Consider the following 15693-nt stretch of genomic DNA (forward strand, 5'->3'; position numbering starts at 1 on the left):
GCCCAGAATCATAAATGAATAGCAGTTTATTGCCCCTAAAGCTTTAAAATATCTATTAAGATGGAATGTGCAAGGAATTATGACTTGTATGACATGTTGAGTGAGAAAATGTAATAGTTGATGGAACATTCAGTTATAGGCCTTCCAAAAATAGTTTTAAATTTCACAAAACTTTTTGATATCTTATAAGTTTCAAGTTTTAACAAGTACATAAAATGTAGAAAGTATTTACATTTGTAAAAATTTCATTTCTATCATATTCTCAACAACTTGAACGTAACGATACGACCCTTGGTCATGTTGGCCTGGCCTCTTGACTCAATCCTTCAGGGTCAGGTCAAAAGGCTAGGCCATCATATCCAGGGGTCGAACTGTCGTGCTCAAAGGTCGAACGTTCGTGTTCAAACGTCGTTCCGTCGTGCTCCAGGGTCGTAAGGTCGTGCTCCAGGGTCGTATCGTTACGTACACGACAATCACATCCATCATAGGTTGGAGAGCAGTAAACAGCAATACTCGAGGAAGCCAGCACGAAGCCCATACCATGATCTGATACCAGGCCTAGATGGGGAAGGTGGCATGGAAGCTGTGGTGTAGATGATGGTGTATGGTGATGTTTGGTGTGGCGGTGGGTCGGGAAGGAAGGTGGCCGGGGTTGGAACCATTACCTGAAGACCTGGTGGCTGGCTGGCTGGCTGGCTGGTCGGTCGGCTAGGTGGTCGGCCGACAGACCTGCTGGATGCCTATACGAGCAAGAGTCCCTCTCCGGAATGTACTCGCTCCGCTATTTCCAAACCATCACTCTAACTTTTATTCCTTTACTTTCCCCCATAGCGTCGGATTCTTGGGCCATGCGGTCTGGGCATTAACGAGCCAAATGTCCCGATAATTCTCCCCGGTCGTCATAAGGTATTAAGTAATTATTAGCGTAATGATTGGGGATAATGAAGGTAAAGAATAGCGGTGACCAGAGACGGTATGGCAACACCGCCTAGTGTTGCCACTCGCCGAGCACATAAATACCGGTACCAGAAGCTACTTATCACTCGTCCTTATCTTGATTAATTCAGAAAAAAAAAGTAACGTTAGAGTTCCATTGATTCCAGCAAAGACGGACGTGTGAAGTCCCACTGGAAAGATGGTGGGGGGAAAGCGGTAGTTTCGTGAGGTTAATGTGTGCCTGGTATTTTGGTCAAGTTCGGGGAGGGATAACGCGCGCGCTCAGCCGCTGATGAAATTCTTTTTTTTTTTTTTTTTCTGCGGTTAGCCGTACACCGTAAGATCAGTGTACCATGAAAACCATGAAATTTATGGTGGCTCTCGGATCTACCATGGTAACCATATGATCCACATACCATAACTAGCACTAGAGTGGTGACCGTAAACCATGGTAACTTCACTACGACTTCGCGTCAGGGTGTCAACACCTGAAATAACGGATGGCATTCTGGAAGCAACGTTGAGGATACCCTAAAGATCACCATATCGTGATATGCATAACGTAAACCCGTTAGCCCAATACATGTATATCATAGTTACCCTGCACGCTACATCACTAGTATCAGTCTCAGTCATATGGTCAGTAGTACACTAGTCTTTTAAGCTACACTAGGCTTTTACGTTACACTAGGCTTTTAGGCTACACTAGGCTTTTAGGCTAAGCCTTGGAGATACAAGACCACTATGTCTGGTAACTGTACTTTTTTAAACCTCATGGTAACTACAAGACCCCCTACAGTGGTATCGTAATACCTTACGACTGTGACCGTAAATCCACAAACCATGTTAAAACCTCGAGAGCACGACGCGTCGGTACGACCCTTAAGCACGGTGTTACGTACGACCGGGGCACGGCGGTACAGCCCTTGAGCATGGGTTTTACGACCGCTGAGCACGATGGTACAACCCTTGCCGTGACCTCTGACCAGGCAATCACACCCGTGTCTGATCGCCTTGCTCGAAAAAAAAAAAAAAGGTTGTTATAACAACCGCAGGTATTAGTCGTTGTCCTACCTGGAACCGATAGTAATCCCAGGGTCCGGTAATTTGGTAACTGAATTCCATAACGTTTCTCATACCTCGGTTACCGCAAGGTCGATATGCTTGTAACGGGATCTGTGAGGTATACACCATGATAATCTTACATAAATACGATGGCAGAAAAAATATTATTATTATTATTATTATTATTATTATTATTATTATTATTATTATTATATATATATATATATATATATATATATATATATATATATATATATATATATATATATATATATATATATATACTGTATATTATAAAGTGTATTTTGTATTTTTCACTCTGCTTAGGATAATAAGGGATATAAGATACAGCGAGTGTTCGAAAATTGAACCCGGTGTTTATGTTTACGGCGTTCAACTGTGGTGACGTACGTATGTGTGAGAGGCTCAAGTGCTCGGGCAAGGTTGCTATCCACTTATATTACGGGTTCAGGTTTGCCGCACATTACGTACACATGCTGCCGTTGACCGCTATTGGTGTAATACAGAGATTATCGTTGCTTTTTCTCGTGTATACATTTTTTTCTTCGGTGGTATTTTCGCTGGTCATCGAATGATCATCATTATTTAATTTTTTCCCCCCATTTTCTGCACAGCGTCTCCAACGGTCGTAAAATGCCTGTTTGTTTCTGTATTATTTACGGTTTATGCTTTCATCTGGCAATGTGTTATACGATATGAAAGGAATTTTCACCTCAGAGGAAAGAGTTTTGATTATTTCTGTATGATTTCTGTGTAGCATTCTCATATCACTTCTTGAATTTGGAAACGATGAGGACCAGTGACTGGTGATGACTGGTAAAGCGGACCACTACTAGTGATGACTAGTGCTGAGGACCAGTGACTGGTGATGACTAGTAAAGCGGACCACGACTAGTGATGACTAGTGGTGAGGACCAGTGACTGGTGATGACTGGTAAAGCGGACCACGACTAGTGATGACTAGTGCTGAGGACCAGTGACTGGTGATGACTGGTAAAGCGGACCACGACTAGTGATGACTAGTGCTGAGGACCAGTGACTGGTGATGAGTTCTTGCTTATACCAAGTAATTTGTTGGAGCAAAATGTCTCCAAAAAAAATATGGGACGATATACTAAAACAAATTCTTGTAAAAACCAAATATTTCTGATGAATATTGTTCGATGATGGCTGACGACCACTTGGTCATCAACAGGCACTACGGTCATCAACATACACTGTACAAAAGTGATTTACTTTATTTCTGATGTAAAAAAAGAAGTAAAATCATTGTGATGCGTGGGTGGGCCAGAGACGAATATAGTCGATTTGGGCGTTAATCTTGGCTTATACAGCGGAGATCCGGACCCTCGGGGAGTTTACAGACATGGACATGTCTGAGGATAATGTCCTTCCTGCTCTACGGACACAGATCATCCTTATGGAGAACGTCCTTCTAGATTTTAAGGACACGGACATCCTTATGGAGAACGTCCTTCTAGCTTTAAAGACACAGACATCCTTATGGAGAACGTCCTTCTAGCTTTAAGGACACGGACATCCTTATGGAGAACGTCCTTCTAGCTTTAAGGACATGGACATCCTTATGAAGAACGTCCTTCTAGCTTTAAGGACACGGACATCCTTATGGAGAACGTCCTTCTAGCTTTAAGGACACGGACATCCTTATGGAGAACGTCCTTCTAGCTTTAAAGACACAGATCATCCTTATGGAGAACGTCCTTCTAGCTTTAAGGACACGGACATCCTTATGAAGAACGTCCTTCTAGCTTTAAGGACACAGACATCCTTATGGAGAACGTCGTTTTGGTTCTACGGACATGGGTAATGTGTCCTCCTCGTCTTTCCGACACCTTGAAGTAGAATATGCCCCTGGCTATACTGACACGGACGCCCGAATGTCCTGGTGCCTCCACGAGGGCTGTCCTTGTGTTAGGCTGGCGTCCTGTTGGGGCTGTCCCGGCTGGCTCAGCTCGCTAATTCTGACACTAAATGTTCAGATTGGATCTCTTCATTAACTCCATCTTTACAGTTGGATGTGTTTTGTGGATTCTTTTTTATATTTTCTCTTCTTTATCTTCTCTCTTTTGAGTTACGAACATGATGTTGTGGTTAGTTTACATGTAATCCTCTTAATGTATTTCTCTTCTGGTTACATCTTTGTGTTGGAGGTCTTGTGAGTGTGAGGTGGCGTTCCCTCGGGTGTGTGTTCTTGCCTGTGCACTGTGATGGGGTGATCCCTCGAGCTTGATCTTGCTTGTGTGAAGGTAGTTAGAGCCAGTCGCTTCCCTTCTCCTCTTGTCGTCAGGTCATGGCAGCAGAGCCTGGCGTCCGACAATTACTCCTGACTACCCAATCAAGGACGTGGGTCACCAAATTTGAGCGGGTGTTAAAAGTTATCACATCGGCTCTGAGTTTAAGTTCTTGAATGGGGAAGATCTATGGACACGAACATCCTTTCCTTCGTCTGCCACACTAAGCTGTTCCCCATCGACCAGTTTACACTCGTATATTGACGAATTTAAAGTCCATAGTAATCAGTGCTTCGTAGCCAGCGTTCGGGATGGGGTTGGATATCAGACTCTCCTGGCTTCGTGTAAGGAGATATCACGAATATTAGTATGTTACGAATTCTCCCAAGGCTTGTCATTTATTCTATTTTCAAACTTGTCCAGAGATAATTCTAAATATAACTTATAGTTCCCCTAACGTCCGTTCTACTGCGAATGATACTGCTTAATCAAGTTGTTTACATGCGTGGATTCGAAAACTTGTTAATGCCTGACTTAAGTCCTGACTTAAGTTTCAGGATTACGTACTGCGGTGCGATCACGTAAACTCTTACAGTATGATTCATAAGATCTTGTAGTATGATTCGTTAAGTTCGTACAGTATGATTCATAAGTTTTTGCAGTATGATTCGTTCAGATGCTGCAGTCGAATTCCGATTCTTTTTTAGTGTGACAGTGACTGGTCGACGGTCATGATACGTTGGCCCCCTGATTCACACGATGATTATCCTCCCCTCCATATTGTGGTACAACATAGCACAAAGTACTCACCCTAGGTTATCTTTCCCTCCATATATACAGCATGCGATAGAACAACCCCTGACTTACGAGGTAGCTATTTCCCCCTCCATATGTATGTACCATACCACAACCACGTCTCACAGGAGAGTTATCTCCCCCTCGATATAAGACAGAAGATAACACACCCACTATCTTGCGGGGGACAGTCATCTTTCCTCCACATATAGCATAGAATATCACCATTCCTGACTAGGCAATTACCTCCGTCTCCATATGTATCAGAGGTTAGCACGGCCCCAGTTATCTCCTCCATATATATCAAGATAACCTCTGACCCACAGGAGTGTTATCTTCCCCTCCATATATAACACACCCCTTCACCACAGGCCAGTCATCTCCCCCCTAACACGTATAGCACAAGAAAACGTAATCTGACTCGGGACAGTACCCCCCCCCCCCTTTATAAATATAACACAACACACCCCCTGACTCAGGGGGCATTGTAATGTCCCCTACATATATATAACGCAGCACACCCCCGGACTAAAGGGGCATTGTAATGCCCCCCTTACATATAATAACAACACACTCCCTGACTCAAGGGGCATTATAATGTCCCCCCTTATATATAATAACACCACATCCCCTGACTCAAGGGGCATTATCCCCTCTGTATATTACAAGATAACAATCCTTTACTCACAATAGAATCCTCATGGCGTACATAATTACACACACCATTGTCACCACTACCTGATGGTTAATGCAAGTGTTACGTTACGTTACAAAAGAACAACCTGTTATCTCTCTCTCTCTCTCTCTCCCCACCCGACCTCTCACCCTCCAAGATATCTGGCATAGGGAATGGTAGAATGATGGAGCAGTTATCCCCGTTGGGTGGAGACCGACCGACCGGGTCTGCCCTGTTGCCGCCATTTGTTGTGAAATGTTCCTCAACGCTCTCGATGTTTTGTTGGGTTTTGATCGGGATCACATATACACCGAAGCCTTGTGATACATGCAGGATCTGTGCCGGGTCGGAGGCTCATGTGGATGTGGACAGTGCATCCGATTGGTATTTGGTGGTCGGGGGCGTCAACTGCTGCGAGGTGGTCGTAAAGGAAAGCATGAAGATGTTGCCATGATGACGAGGGACAAGGAGACTTGGTGCGGGTCTTGGCCCCTGAGAGTCCACTGGTTCAGACACAGCGTTCAAGAATTCGTGGCATATTTCCTGGGCTGGCGCTACGAGACGAGGGCAGGCAGGCAGCTGCGTGGGGCTAGCGGCATGGGCCGGCATTTTAATTTATGCACCAAAATTCCGGAGAGCGATCATGGCGGCCGTAAGATTTCCAGTGGGGGAGATTGGCCGCGAAAGGTCTTAGGTCTACGGTCACAAGGGAGAGGGGGGGGAGCGTATATTTCAGGGTGGCGTAATGCCCCATATGGGTAGCAGCGAACATCGCCTGCCAATGTGTCTTATCGGCGAACAGATTAATATTCAGGGAGATAAGAGAAAGAAAAAAAAATGTGGTATTCTGATTTTCAGATGTAAAAAAAAAAAAAAAAACCACCTGCAATAGTTTGCTCGTGGATGATGGCAACGTCTAGATGCTCACCATCAACTCCAACTTGGGTGTCGGCGGAGGGACGAGAACATTCGAGTGTTTATCGTCTTTCTCCGGTGCTGCGGTGATCCTCGAAGTTTGAGAGTTCCACTCTCTAAGTTCGGGGAAGACTTGTGTGCCGTAATGTATGTAATTTCATTGAGTAGACTGTGTTGAAGTCTGGGCGGATGGGTTAGGACGTGTTGGGGCAGGCTGGAAAGAATCCTGACCGTAGTAGGAACGTGGCCGCGGGCAGCCGCACACGCGTGCCAGATGTCGCTAGATTCCTGCGGCCACACGCTGTCCCCCGCGGCCCTGATCCTCGTAATGGACGCCGAGGGGGATTATACACCCAACATTTGTGTAAGAAATACATCCCGGACAAGAGAGAGCGTCAGGTGAGGGCCCATCCCGAGCGTGATGAAGATGAGCTGCCAAGGCGAGCGGCGCGGCTGGCCGAGGAGAGCGGGGTGGTTGTGTAGGTGAGGTAAGGCGGCGCGCACCCTTCATAACCCAGGCATATATACCAGTAGTTACAGTACACGAACTACGCTGCCACACTACTGGCCTGGCCTCGCCCTCTGCCTCACTACAGGCTCCCAGCCGCCGAACCCAGGGCCCCTGGGAGTCTACACGAGACAGGGGCCCCCTCGCTGCACCAGACAGTCGACAGGCTGAGTGCACCGCCCCAAGCCATACCACACAGTCTACAGCCATATGCCAGGACCCACCTGATACACCACCACACACCCAGTAGCCCCTCCACTACGTCTACATGTCCAGTGGTGGGATTATACGTGCCTCAGTGTCTACTGCCTCCAGTGGGGTATTCGTAACACTGGATCCACCAAGACTGGGACGCGGAACCGAGATACTAGAAGACAAGGGAGCCGGCACGAGACTCTGCTAGCCAGCACTAGGCCATGGCCCAGATAGGAAACACCTAACTTTAGTGCTAGTAGGTAGCACTAACTCACAACCCTAGCTGGTAGAATTAGGTCAGAACCTCAGCATGCAGCAATGGGTCACAACCTCAGAAGCTGGGTTTGTATCACAACCCCCCGGGAGACGCCGGCGAGACGTCACAACCTCAGTGGCCACAGCTAAGCCTGAGGTCGGGGGGAGCCAGCCTATAACAAGCCATGAGCCACCGTCTCATTAACCAGTACTAGGCCACGGTCTCCGTAGCTCCGGGGTCACAACCCCCCCAAGGCCCAGCGCTAACCCACACTCTCGGTAGCCCAAATTAACCCACAACCCCAGTGGGTAGCACCCAGACGCAACCCTGCCGGCTGACACGAAGTTCTAACCCCAGCACTTGGTACTGAACCTCAACTCCAGTACCTAGTACTGAACCGTAACCCCTTACGTTAGTACTTAACCACAACCCCACTTGCTAAAACTCAGTCGCAACCCCACAAGCTAGCACTGAACCACAACCCCTGTTAGCTACCAATGAACCACAACCCCACAACGGAGGACTAGACCACGTCAGTAGCCAGCTGTGAGGTACGACACGTGTCTTAACAAAAATTCACTAGAACTCCAGCACCAAAACAGCACTACCATTACTGCAAGACGGGTACCCCCCTTAATACCACACCTCCGTACCTCATCACACCACAGGTACCCCTTCACACCACAGGTACCTCATAACACCACAGGTACCTCATAACACCACAGGTACCCCTTCACACCACGGGTACCTCATAACATCACAGGTACCCCTTCACACCACGGGTACCTCATAACATCACAGGTACCCCTTCACACCATGGGTACCTCATAACACCACAGGTACCTTATATTATAACACCACAGGTACCCCTTAACACCACAGGTACCTCATAACACCACAGGTACCCCTTAACATCACAGGTACCACACAACACAGCATGTACCCCACAACACCACAGGTACCCCACAACACCACAGGTACCCCACAACACCACAGGTACCCTATAACACCAGAGGTACCCCATAACACCACAGTACTACAGATACCTCATAACACCACAGGTACAGCACCACGGTATGACGGGTACCTCATCAAACCATAGGCACCTCAAAACACCCCAGTACCACAGGTACCTAGTAGTATCACAGTAGTGACGGAGAGAAATGAGTAATGGAGAGGACTGACTGTTGGGGAGAGAGAGAGAGGGGGGGGATGACTGATGGGGAGAGGAAAGACTAATGGAGAGGATTGACTGATGGAGGAGAGGATTGGTGGAGAGAGCAATTACTGATGGAGAGAGGAATTACTGATGGAGAGAGGAATTACTGATGGAGGGAGGAAGGAGTGGTGGAGAGAGCAATTACTGATGGAGAGAGGAATTACTGATGGAGGGAGGAAGGATTGGTGGAAAGAGCAATTACTGATGGAGAGAGGAATGACTGATGGAGGGAGGAAGGATTGGTGGAGAGAGCAATTACAGATGGAGAGAGGAATGGCTGATGGAGGGAGGCAGGATTGGTGGAGAGAGCAATTACTGATGGAGAGAGGAGTGACTAGCTGGAAGAGGAGCAGCTGGCTGGGAGAAAGGTGTGCCAGACTGGCTGTGAGATGACCGGCTGGGTGAGAGAGGAATGATGAGCAGAGAGAGAGAGACAGGGAGGAGTGACTGGCCGGAAGAGACAGGAGTGTCTGGCTGTGATGGAGAGGAGTGACTGGCTGGAGGAGTGGTGCGACTGGCTGTGAGAGAGGGGGGGGGGTTGGATGGCTACGAAAGGAGTGACGAGCTGAGAGAGAGAGAGAGAGAGAGAGAGAGAGAGAGAGAGAGAGAGAGAGAGAGAGAGAGAGAGGAGTGACTGGCTGGGGGGAGAGGAATGCGTTCAAGTGAAAGTTTCAGCGTGCCATACCGGGTCAAACTCCCCCCCACCCCCACCCCCCACACACCACCTCCCTCCTCTCAGGTTACTCCTCCTAATCCCCCCCTTACCCCCTGACCTCCACCCTTTGACCCCACACAGCCCCCCCCTTACCCCCTTCCCTCCCTTCGAAGCAAGATCCAGTCTCCCCCACCTTGGCACTCATTCATTCTCATCCACTGGCTCATAGTAGAGTGTGGGGGGTGTTGGACGGTTCATTCACTGGTTCACAATGCAGTGGAGGGTGTCATCCAATGGTTCATGGTACAGTGAGGTGGGTCATCCACTGGTTCATGGTACAGTGTCAGGAGAGTCATCCTCTGGTTCATGGTACAGTGTGAGGGGTGTCATCCACTGGTTCATGGTACTGTGTGAGGGGTGTCATCCACTGGTTCATGGTACAGAGGGGAGTCATCCACTGGTTCATGGTACAGTGTTAGGGGGTCATCCACTGGTTCATGGTACATTGTGAGGGGGTCATCCATTGGTTCACAGTACAGTGTGAGGGGATCATCCACTGGTTCATACTACAGTGTGAGGAGGATCATCTCGTGGTTCACAGTACAGTGTCACGGGATCGTCCACTGGTTCATGGTACAGTGTGAAGGGGTCATCCACTGGTTCACAGTACAGTTGGGGTTGTTGGTTCGTGGTCTAGAGTTGTTTGTGTCCTGTCCTTACATCTGGTGTTGTGTGTGACCTTTCCTGCCGGGGGTCTGCGGTCTGGTGACGTACTGTGAGGCGCAGACTGTTTGGTCTATGCTTTGTGAATGGTCCTATAATGCCTCGTGAATCTTGTGTTGGTGTTTCACTTCAACCCGTTCGAATTTAGGGTCATAATTGCCTGACTGTTTCGAATATCATTTTCCTAAACACACATCTAAAGATAAAACATTTCACTTTAAATTAATTGTTACATCTACTTTTGTGTATTATTTGTCACTGGCGTTTCAATGATTTTTTATTATATTTCTAGATCTTAATATTCAATATATCTATTGCTTCCTTTACTTCCTAATCTTACGAATTCTTTTACTTTGTTTACTTTCATTAACTATCATCTAACATATTCATTTTGCATGTACTTCCTAATTCTAATATCTAATGTACTCTATGTATTTTTTTCCTTTTTCTCCTATGAATGAGAACAAGTTGTTTTCTCGGAGAACAACCATTTTCTCCGTGTGAGAACAAAGCATTTGATCTTTTCCCTTGGAGTGAGAACAACCCATTTTCTCTTTCCTTTGAGTAAGAGTAAACCACTGTTTCCATTCTCCTTGCATGAAAACAAACCATTTTCTCTTTTTTGAGAAAACAACACATTTTCTCTTTTTCTGTAAATTGAGAAACATCGTTTTCTCCACTCTAGAGTGAAAATAAACCGTTTTCTCTGTGAATGAGAATAAACTATTTTCTCTTCTATAGTGAAAACCAACCGTTTTCTCTTCTGAGTGAAGACTACCCGTTTTCTCTTCTGAGTGAAAACTACCCGTTTTCTCCTCTCTCTGAGTGAGAACAAAGTTATTTCTGGTCTGTGAGGGAGAACAAACAGTTTTCTTAGTGAATGAGAAAAACCGTTTTCTCTTGAGACTAAACCATTTTCTCTGTAAATTAGTACAGCCCGTTTTCTCTGTGAATGAGAACAAATCGTTTTCTCTTTGAGTGAGAACAAACCATTTTCTCTTTTCCGTCACAACTTTAGAACCACTTTGACAGTAGGTTACCTGTATAGTATACAGTGAGGAAGAGTTCAGCAGCCATATCATATTTGCTATGTCGTACACATATACAAATTGCCCTCTTGTTAAATCAGGTATCTTTACCATTGATAAATTGCCTTTTTTCCAAAATCTTGAATTAATTAGCGGCATTTTCCCGAAATGAGAACCAATTAACTGCACTAAATTTCATATTGATAAACTGCCTTTTTCCCCCAGTCTATAAATTCATGAACTGCTTTTTGTGGCCAAATTTTAGATGGATATCTAAAAGGCCATTTGACTTTCGCTCCAGAGGGACAGTGATAGGTCACACGGTAGGGTCGTAGATGAATGGACAGAGAGGTCAAAGCAGGGTCGTAGATGGATGGGCAGTGATAGGTCATATCAGGGTCGTAGATGGATGGACAATGATAGGTCATAGCAGGGTCGTAGATGGATGGGCAGTGATAGGTCACAAAAGGGTCGTAGATGGATGGGCAGTGATAGGTCACAAAAGGGTCGTAGATGGATGGGCAGTGATAGGTCACAGCAGGGTCGTAGATGGATGGACAATGATTGGTCATAGCAGGGTCAGAGATGCCTAGCCAAATTCACCAGCTCAACCAAGCCTTTGGACAATAATGCCCAGAAAAAACATAATACAAATATTTAAAACTGTGAACAAAAAAATATCACAAGCCTTAAAATATTTTGTAAACTTACCGTTTCTCAACAAACCGCACAACTCTGGGATTAATATTTGAGTGGTTCTTCACTGACTCTTACTTTCTAGATAGCACTAGAGTGGCACTCCAAGAGTATCACTCAACAGGAAGCCCTTAAGTAGCACTTGAGACACAACAGGGTAACACTGGTCTCCTTACCTTGGCAGGGTGTGGACGCCAGCGGGGAACCACTGCTACAGTTTCGTTTCCGAGTTCAGTTTTACGTTGAGACCCACCTGCTCCTCAGGTACGTACACACAACCTGTGTATACAAGTATAAATACATATACATATGAGTACAGACTGACACATGTAATATATTAATATGCAAGTGCATCCAAACATTCATGCATGCATACACGTAGGCCTACATATGCAGACATAAATACATACATACAACATTGTATAACTCGTACATACGAACATACACATATTCAAACCTATATATATATATATATATATATATATATATATATATATATATATATATATATATATATATATATATAAAAGAAGGAACAGAGAAGGGGGCCAGGTGAGGATATTCCCTCACCAGTCCTCTGTTCTTAACGCTACCTCGCTAATGTGGGAAATGGCGAATAGTATGAAAGAAAGATATATGTATTAACACATGGGTGGTGTATATATATAAACACATGGGTGGTGTATATATACACCACATGGGTGGTGTATATAGGTACTAAGACGAGTGTGCACGTACGTGTTGCAGGGATGGGCTATCTCGCCTGCACTACTACTTGCAGCTGCGGGAGAACGTACTCACCTACAACCAACCCATCACCGAGGAGACGAGCTTCCTCCTGGCCTCCTTCGCCCTCCAGGCTGACCTGGGGGACTACTGCCAGGACCAACACCACGGACACTACTTCGACCCCAACCTCTACTTCCCCCAGTGGGTGAGTGAAACCTGTACTTCTTCACCCAGAGTAGGAGTACAACCTGTACTTCCCCCAGTGTGTAAGTGAAACTTGTACTACTTCACCCAGAGTAGGAGTATAACCTCTACTTCCGCTAGTGGGTGAGTGAAGCTTGTACTTCACCCAGAGTGTGAGTACAACCTCTACTTCCTCCAGTGGGTGACTGAAACCTGTACTTCACCCAGAGTAGGAGTACAACCTCTACTTCCCCCAGTGTGTGAGTGAAACCTGTAGTTCACCCAGAGTAGGAGTACAACCTCTACTTCCCCCAGTGTGTGAGTGAAACCTGTAGTTCACCCAGAGTAGGAGTACAACCTCTACTTCCCCCAGTGTGTGAGTGAAACCTGTAGTTCACCCAGAGTAGGAGTACAACCTCTACTTCCGCTAGTGGGTGAGTGAAGCTTGTATCACCCAGAGTGTGAGTACAACCTCTACTTCCCCCTGTGGATGAGTGAAACCTGTACTTAATCCAGAGCATGAGTACAACCTCTACTTCCCCCGGTGGGTGAGAACAAATTTTAACTCCAGTGGATGAGTAAAAGTTCCCCAGTGGGAGAGTAAAATCTGTACTTCCCTAGTGAATGATAATCTCGAACTTCGCCAGTAGGTGAGTACACATCTGTACTTCCCCCACTGAGTGATAACGAACTCTACTTCCCCAGTGGGTGAGTACAACCTCTAATTCCCCTAGAGTGTGAGTATAAGCTTTATATCCCCCTAGTGGATGTGTACAACCCCTGCTTTCCCCTGTGGGTAAGTACAAGTTCCATATACCATCAAATGTGGAGCAGAATCGTAGGAAAGAGTGATTTAGTTGAGATTTATTTGTATATACCTTTGTTTTTTGGAAAAGGAAAGATGGCAGTTTACTAGATATATTAATAAATCAGTTAGATTAAGATTAAGTCGTATTCATCATTAATGTTACATATCTAACACTAAGCTGTATTTATCATTAAAATTACATCTAAAACTAAGCTGTATTTATCATCAAAATTATATCTCTTTTATCTGATGATTAAATCCTTCTCCGTTTTAATTAAGGAATATATGACAACTCGTGTTTGTTTACATGAATCAGCTGATAGGGGGAGTCCATGTCCGATTTATCATTAAGATTTAATCTGTTTAAATTAATGAACTTCTGACACCACGATTTGTTGAAGTGAACCAGGAGAGGTTCCACGTCGGGTTTATCATTCATAGTAAATCACTTTTATCTAAAGATGAAATCTATTTACATTTTATCCAAAGAATATCTGACACCGTGTTTGTTTGCATGAAATCAGCTGATGGCGAGGTTCCATGTTCGATTTATCAGTAAAACTGAACGCCTCGCTTTTATTGAACGCAACGTATGACGCGCGACGGAGATTCCTAGTTGGATATTTTTGTAAGACCAAATCTATTTCGGTCTGAGTGAAATGTGTGACAAATCGTCTTACTTTGCATGAATCAGCTGGAGGCAAGTTACCATGTCGGATTTATGAGTGAGAATTAAAGGTCTCGATTTTATTTAAAACGCACGTGTGACATCTAAGTGTTTGTTTACATGAATCAGCTGGTGGAGAGGGTGGGCGTGGCCTACGTCATGGAACACGTGCCTCACATGCACCGCGACAACCTGGGTTTGTCGAAGGCCGAGGCGCATGCGCAGTACATCCGGGAGGCGTCACAACACGATGCACCTCACAACCTCCATCTGTACCGCCTGCGGTACAAGAAGCAAGATCCAACCCCACAGGTGGTGACGGCCATTTGTGCCAGGGGTCTCGATATTTATGAGGTTTGTATAATCATGTATGTTCGTATGTATGTGTGTGTATATGTAAGCATATGTAGGTAATTACTTATAGTCTAACAACTGTTTAATTGGCTTTAAGCATAAAGTATGTTTTAATTGTAAAATGCTGTCATTTTATATAATGAAGAGCTAAGTAGGTGTAGTATATATATATATATATATATATATATATATATATATATATATATATATATATATATATATATATATATATATATATTCTCATATAAGTACGAACTCTAAGTGTATTAGTAATACCCAGTTAAAGTGTCGACCCTTAAAAGCAGGAGGGTACCAACCACTGGTATGGTGACTTTACCCTTTACCTCATACCCTATACAGGGTCAGGTCAAAGGCCATACGTGCCACCAAACCCAGGCGTTGACCTCTTGCGTTCAAGGATCGTGGAGTCGTTAAGTCTGTTGCATGTGTGAGGGCTAAGACTACGACTGTAACACAAGCGGGTGTTCGTTTGTAAGGTTTATGCCATGAGGAACTTAGGTTTAAGTGCCATGATCTGAGCTTTACTTACACTGTGTGTTCCTCCTACTCTGCAGGAGGAGCCGGGACCTGTACACCCGACGAGGAAGCTCATCTCCACGTTCCAGTGGTCCAATATCGGCAAACTCTCCTTCGAGGTGAGTACACACACAGACGCTCTGCCGTGTCATTGGTGTCTCTTGTGCAAGTCTCTCTCTCTCTCTCTCTCTCTCTCTCTCTCTCTCTCTCTCTCTCTCTCTCTCTGGAAGGAGACAGTTGGAGGGACATGAGATATTCATATCTCTCTCTCTCTCTCTCTCTCTCTCTCTCTCTCTCTCTCTCTCTCTCTCCCGAAGACATTTAAGAGGGGGGGGGGACTCGAGAGACACCTAAGCCTCTCCAGTGGAAGGAGACAGTTGGAGGGACTTGAGATAACTTATATTTTACCATCCAGATATTTCTTATGTAACCTTACACTTTGTGGGGCTGGGTTTGACGATAGTCGGCGTGGAAC

The 15693-nt window shown here is 45.4% G+C and overlaps 1 protein-coding gene across 2 annotated transcripts in view; it reads left to right on the plus strand.

The window, feature by feature from the left end:
* ex (FERM domain containing expanded) overlaps nucleotides 1–15693 on the plus strand; it is a 153123-nt gene that overhangs the window by 79039 nt on the left and 58391 nt on the right. For both annotated transcript variants that reach the window (XM_071678272.1, XM_071678273.1), the window contains exons 5-8: nucleotides 12125–12204; nucleotides 12688–12874; nucleotides 14457–14681; nucleotides 15257–15337. In XM_071678272.1, coding sequence (XP_071534373.1) covers nucleotides 12125–12204; nucleotides 12688–12874; nucleotides 14457–14681; nucleotides 15257–15337 — 573 coding nt within the window. The remainder of the gene's footprint in view (nucleotides 1–12124; nucleotides 12205–12687; nucleotides 12875–14456; nucleotides 14682–15256; nucleotides 15338–15693) is intronic.

This window comes from Panulirus ornatus, chromosome 27 (assembly GCF_036320965.1).
Source record: "Panulirus ornatus isolate Po-2019 chromosome 27, ASM3632096v1, whole genome shotgun sequence".
Classification (NCBI taxonomy): Eukaryota; Metazoa; Arthropoda; class Malacostraca; order Decapoda; family Palinuridae; genus Panulirus; species Panulirus ornatus.